Below are 6,000 nucleotides of genomic sequence, written 5' to 3'. Positions count from 1 at the left end.
GTAATGTGACGATTTAATAATAAAATAAATCAATAGTAACATATTATTTGTTTTACATTTTCATTTTGTTGTACAATATGTTGACTTCCCGTTGTGGAGCATTTTAAATACTGATTAATAAAAAAAAAGAGAGAATGTTATTTAGGCCCTCCAGGGTCAATATTATTTTTCTTTTATTTTTATTTGATTTATAAGCTTGTCTCCAACAAATATAATCGTATAAGTGTATTTAATAACTAACTTTACTGTGTTTTTGTACTCTCAAGTACAATATTGGTGTAGTAAAATTTGAATATTAAAAACGTACATAGATCACTGATATTAGGTCCATAACAGATAAATCCGTCCTATAATGCTGTTAAAAAAGATGTTTCTGTAGAACAGGTCTATTACAGTCCTATATTTTAATTTAATCAATCCTAAGTAAATTATTTATACTTATAAAACAAACTATATATCATATTTAGCTGAGTATTGTTTTTTATTGTTTTTTCTTTTTAAATCAACATATCCTAACTAATAACTCATTATAGCTATTTATACAACAGCTTCACTTAGTGTCAGACGAGAAGTAGACTGCCCTTTAGGCTACAGGGGCCCTCGTCTGGGGGTTTATAAAATATAGATATCATTGAGAAGTGAAGTGAGCAGGCTAGTCAGTCTCTCCTGGCAGCTGAGCTCTTGCTGTCTCTCCTGTAAGCACACTTAACGTTTCAGACTCTCCTCTCTTTGCTAGACTTTTTTCACTTGGCTGGAGCAAAACAGACTAGTGTTTAGAAGTGCACTGTCTGTGCTTGAGCCTAATCTTTTCATTTTGCAGACAGTTTTGAAAATAGGTTGCATGGTGGGAGAAGAACCATACAATGTCACAGGATGTGGTTTCTGAGTTTGCAGAACTGCAATGAACATGCTTTGAATGTAAATTAATAGCAAAAGGAAGCAACATTGGCGACACACTTTAAGAGATTGAGGTGCTGATGTAATGAAAATGAAAAAACAAATCTTGTCATTTTCAATAATGTCAGAAGCTCGATAGCTGTTTTTTTTTTTAGCTTGGTAAAAGCTCTTTTCTGTCACTTCTCTGCTGCTTTGGTGATTCAAAAGTGAGTTTTCTTCAAGATTTCCAGGCACCACGACTTCCCTTTCTGAGATGAACGTGTCCTTTGCTGACAGCTCGCCGATTGTGACTAGCAAGCCTTGAGTGTTCAGAGCCAGGACAACAGCATCATCTTGCTAGGTAAGGTTGTGCTCATCTTTAAGCGCTGGTGAAAGCGTTTGCAGAAGGAACTGTTGAAAAGCAGCACCAGTGAGGTTTTTGTTTTTAAGGTAGGCTTTCATGCAAAGTATACCAAAAGTACATTCTTGTAACTGCTTATTTGTTTATACACAAAAAAATAAACTAAAACAGAAAAATACTTCAGAACACCTCCATTAGAAAATACATTGAAAAACAAGTAAATGAGAGCATAATTCACAGATGGTGTCACTTTTGTATTTTGTACTAGAAACGATTATAGATAATCTGATGTAGCAGTAAATGTTAGCAGTGGTAACAAAACAAGGGTACGTTGTAGATCACATTTAAATATTAGCCCTTTATTTCAACAATATGTTTAGTTATCTGAACCCCTAGTAAGCAAAACTTTTAAAAAATGTTTTTTATAAAGATGCATGAGTCACACATACTGTACACAAGCCAATATCTTCCATGGGGGGAAGCAAAGCTTTCTAGATGTGTAGATGTGACCTGTTATGCAGTTCAAAGTCACATTTTTACATGAAGAGGGTGGGAGAGAAATCCTGAACCAGCACTTTTGCTGTAAAGAAATACAATGAACTCTTGACAGTGTTTCTAACAAGATATGCATGACATCTTAAATCGTAAGCAAGTCTTCCAGTGAGACTCCTGCTTGAAATGTTTATGAAACTGCAGCTAATGAGTTCCAGAAGGCAGTCTTTAACCATTTCACTGCATGTCTTCTTCATCTCTAAAATGTAGCCCCAAACAGGGTACTCATTGACCGCTTTTAATTAAAAAACTGCAGGAAGCACACAACAGAGCTCTGCTTTTATAATCATTTGACAAGCACACACACACATTTATCTGAGTTTGCTAACACCTTATCTGGTTTGACTCCTTTATTATATTTTCTGATTACTTTTAGCCAGACTTTTTATATTGAGTATGTCAGTGCATGTCAGTCTCATTCAAGCTTTTTGGTTAAACGTTTTGTTTTTATCTGGAGAACAGAAACAGCAGCTCTTCTCAAAGTACACAACTCTGCTACATATCTGTATTTTAAACTGAATGATGAAAAAAAAATCTATACATTTAATATATACCATCCAATCAATGCACTGCTACTCTGTAAGGGCAATTGTAACATAACAGCAGAAAAAGTGATCTGCACTAAAATATAATTGGCATACTGACAGTGTCTCAATACTTGAATGAACCAATACCCACCATTAATCCCTTGCATGTCCATGGTACCCCCACTGTGTGTTCCTGGTAGTGCTGTGGTCAGCAAATAGTTCTGCAAATAGTTCTTCCTTCAGGGCAATGTACTAGTATTATGAAGGTATTTTATTTTTCAAATGCTGCCCAAGTTAACTTATGAAATGAAACCAGAAAGAAGTGGGACAAATCAGTAACACAGTCCATTTTAGTTTGAATGCAGATCATCTAGGCCTGCACTGAATCACTATAGAAAAGCAATAAAGTAGGGTCTTTGGGGCAAATAAAAAAAAGTGTACCATGTAAGATTGAAAGTGTAAAGTTAGCATAGCTTTTTAAGTTAAGGTTTTGACTTACTGCATAATTTACACATTTGTAATGACATGGTTGAAAATCTAGCCTCACTGTAGCAGATTGAATGGTTTCTGTGTACTGTATGTTAGGAACAGACATTTGTTTCTTCTGGATGTAGCACTTTAATATATTTTACTGAATTAGCAGTTGGTCATGGTCATGCACTGAGAACTGATAAAAATGTTTTTGAGGGGCATCTTTCACAGAGCCTGTGAAGTGGGATGTAAATAGTCTGGTATCCAAGGTTACACTTTGTTGCCTCTGTCTGAGCTTTTAAGTGTGGCTGCGCTCTATCCAGGCTTCCAGCGTGAAAATCAAATGCTCTTGATTCAAGTCAGGAACACTGTTAATATATCCCTGCACACTCAACTGCTCAAGCACTTATTTCCATGTGAAGGTAAATGGGGAATAGTTATGTAACCTCAACGAGGTCCCATCAGTAGCCCAAGGATTCTCTTTACGTTTTGAACTGCATTCTCAAAAGATAAGACCTCATCTGTTGAGCTGACACAAACAGCTACGAAACCAGCAACAGCTAATCTATCCAGATCAGTCTGATGCACATAATCAGCCACGCTTTTAACAGCCACACTTTCCCCAGTCGGATAGTGACTCAGATTCCTTTGTATACAGTCTAGGGATGCTGCTGAGTGCCTCTTGTACAAATCGCCAGTTTAAACTCTGGTGTAATTATAACCTACATAGAAGCTAGCACCTTGTGACCTTGCGACTCTCTTGAATATTTGTACACTGCACATCGTGTGCTTTTAACCATGCATATGTAAAAAGAATCGAGTATTGGTACCAAATATTTGAATTTATAACACCCACATGAAAATATTTAATTTTGTATTCCTTTTAATAGGATCCAATAATGTTAAAATTCTGTGTTTTGGTACAGAACTGTCAGTTGTGCTCTGTCAACAAACAGGCAGAATAGCATACTTTTCACTTAGTGGAATTACCTCTAGTAATTAAAATTGTAGCACAAGTCTGGTAGAAATGTTTGGCCCAGCCTGTTATTTTTTGTTATGAAAGGGTGCTTAACTGGCAACATTGTTTATCACTTCAGGAACACTGCATCTTTGTTATACTGTACTTATTCAATGTACTAGCATTAATGTTTAAATCTGGCCAATCTTTCTATGTAATTACCATCTAAATACTTGATTAAACTGTTGAAAAATAAATGTTGCATTAGACAACCCTTACCCTCTTCATCTCTTACTTCTCAGATATTTGTGTAGCTATCAAATGGAAAGTTGCCAAAATCAGCAATGTACAAGGAGGCTATGTGGGATATTTTTTGTTTTTATAGGAGGCAGAAATGCAAGTTTAACATTTCTAGAGTGTGGTTCCTGAATGTAATCAACCAAAACCAGTGGATGGAATCCAATCAGGTAGCAAAACATTCACCTGGATCCACGAATGAGTTTTTAGCTGCAAATCAGTACATGCTTTTGGGACACAATGGGATGTAGTGAACTTTTAAGAAAGTTCATATGAAGTGTAATTTTGTGCTTTGTTTTTTCCCTCCCAGGAGTATTGGGAGATGTGGTTTCCTGCCGAGGATGTTTTGTTGGAGCTGCAAGCCGGTTACCATTGTTCATGTCCTTATTGTTCTATTAAATGAAACCATATTCATCTTTATAACATTAGTATTTACAGCCAGGCTGGTGCGTGCATGCATGTGTGTATGCATGCCTGCGTGCGTGTGTGTATAGGTGTTTTTCTTTTAAGGGCTATTCACACTAGTGTTTATTGGCTGTGTTTTCTAGGGTAAAAGACTAGTCACACTGCAGCGTTTATTCGCTGTGTTTATTTTAAAATTTAACATAGTGTTAACTGTAATTTTGATTTCCTCACATATCCTCCCTCATTTTCTGTTTGTATTGCATATCAAGGTATGTACTGCCCTGCTTATAAAGAAAAATACACTGCTAGAATCAGACGTTCCAATGGGCAGTGAATAAACATTGTAGTGTGATTAGCCCTTAATCCATGTACAGTGTTTTATACAATCTTACAAAAAATCATATATTGTTACCACATTGTGATTATTTCTAGGTAGACAGAACTGAACAACTGAATTCTACTTTACCATGAGAAATAGTTAAGAACCCATTTAGACCTATCATACCTAAATGTATTCTCATTAGCAACACTGACAGTTCCCTTTTTTTATTAATCATTGCCTCCTACACAGCCTAATATAGGCATTACTTGAAGGTTACATCAACTGAGCAGACTATAATATTACCTATTACCTATCAGTTTTGGTGTTGTCAGGAAGATGTCAGCAGTGCTGTGTTTCCACAGTAACCTCAACCTGACAAACAGACTGATGAGAAAAATTCTTTATTTAGTTAGGCAAGCTGTTTATCAAATTATTCTTTGTTGTGTTGAAGGAGGTGGCTTGTGTGTGTCTGTTTCTTCATCACGTACAGTACAAGATGCTGTAAGTGCAGTGGTTTATTTCCTCCCTGTTGTGTGGAGCAGAGGAGAACTAATTGCTGTGTTTTTACTCCCTTTTGTTTCCGTGGTGACAGAAGCTGCTGAAATGGGTTGCGGACTGCCGAAACTGGAGAAGCCAGACAAGAACAGCCCTGGCAAAATCTACTCCACCCTGAAGAGGCCACAGGTAGAAACCAAAGTCGGGACTGCCTACTCCTACTGCTTTCTAGACTTCACAGTTGGGAAGGATGGTAAGTTGTTACTGGTTAAGCTCTTAAGTCTGCTTTTGTAACATCTAATATTTCCTTTTTTTCCTGCAGATTAAATGTTACAGTATACAATGTTAGGTGAATTATTTTACTAGTACATTATATGCCGTACATTGCATGTGAGTTACGGTTCAAGGAAATGAAAATTAGGTCTGTCTTAATGACATTTGGTAACCTTGCTCTCTTCAGAAAATGGTTTCTGTATTAAACTCTTTCCAGGTTTCATTTTATGAACTAGCCTGCTCCTAATTCCTTGCCCCTACCCCCAAACCTTTGCCAGCTACTAGAAGTACAGGGGTTGCCCGTTTTACAAAGATACTTTATATGAGGAGCCGTCATACCAGGCTGCTTTAGAAATGTAGTCTAGGATAGTTTCAGATGACATTATAAGACAAGTGATACGAAAATCTGAAGAACCTAAAACGTAAATCTAACAAACCTCTATAATTTATGTATTTGCAATTC

The 6,000-nt window shown here is 36.5% G+C and overlaps 1 protein-coding gene across 3 annotated transcripts in view; it reads left to right on the top strand.

Annotated features, from left to right (window-relative positions):
- Positions 1-678: 678 nt before the first annotated feature.
- The window catches only part of LOC121315130 (raftlin-like), a 47,159-nt gene continuing 41,837 nt past the window's right edge, over positions 679-6,000 (top strand). For 2 of the 3 annotated variants that reach the window (XM_041249064.1, XM_041249061.1), the window contains exons 1-2: positions 679-1,237; positions 5,362-5,517. In XM_041249064.1, coding sequence (XP_041104998.1) covers positions 5,373-5,517 — 145 coding nt within the window. In that variant the 5' untranslated portion in view covers positions 679-1,237; positions 5,362-5,372. The remainder of the gene's footprint in view (positions 1,238-5,361; positions 5,518-6,000) is intronic. The other variant, XM_041249062.1, reaches the window with a different exon arrangement.

Source organism: Polyodon spathula, chromosome 4 (genome assembly GCF_017654505.1).
Source record: "Polyodon spathula isolate WHYD16114869_AA chromosome 4, ASM1765450v1, whole genome shotgun sequence".
Lineage (NCBI taxonomy): Eukaryota > Metazoa > Chordata > Actinopteri > Acipenseriformes > Polyodontidae > Polyodon > Polyodon spathula.
This window is presented reverse-complemented; position numbering and strand designations above follow the sequence as displayed.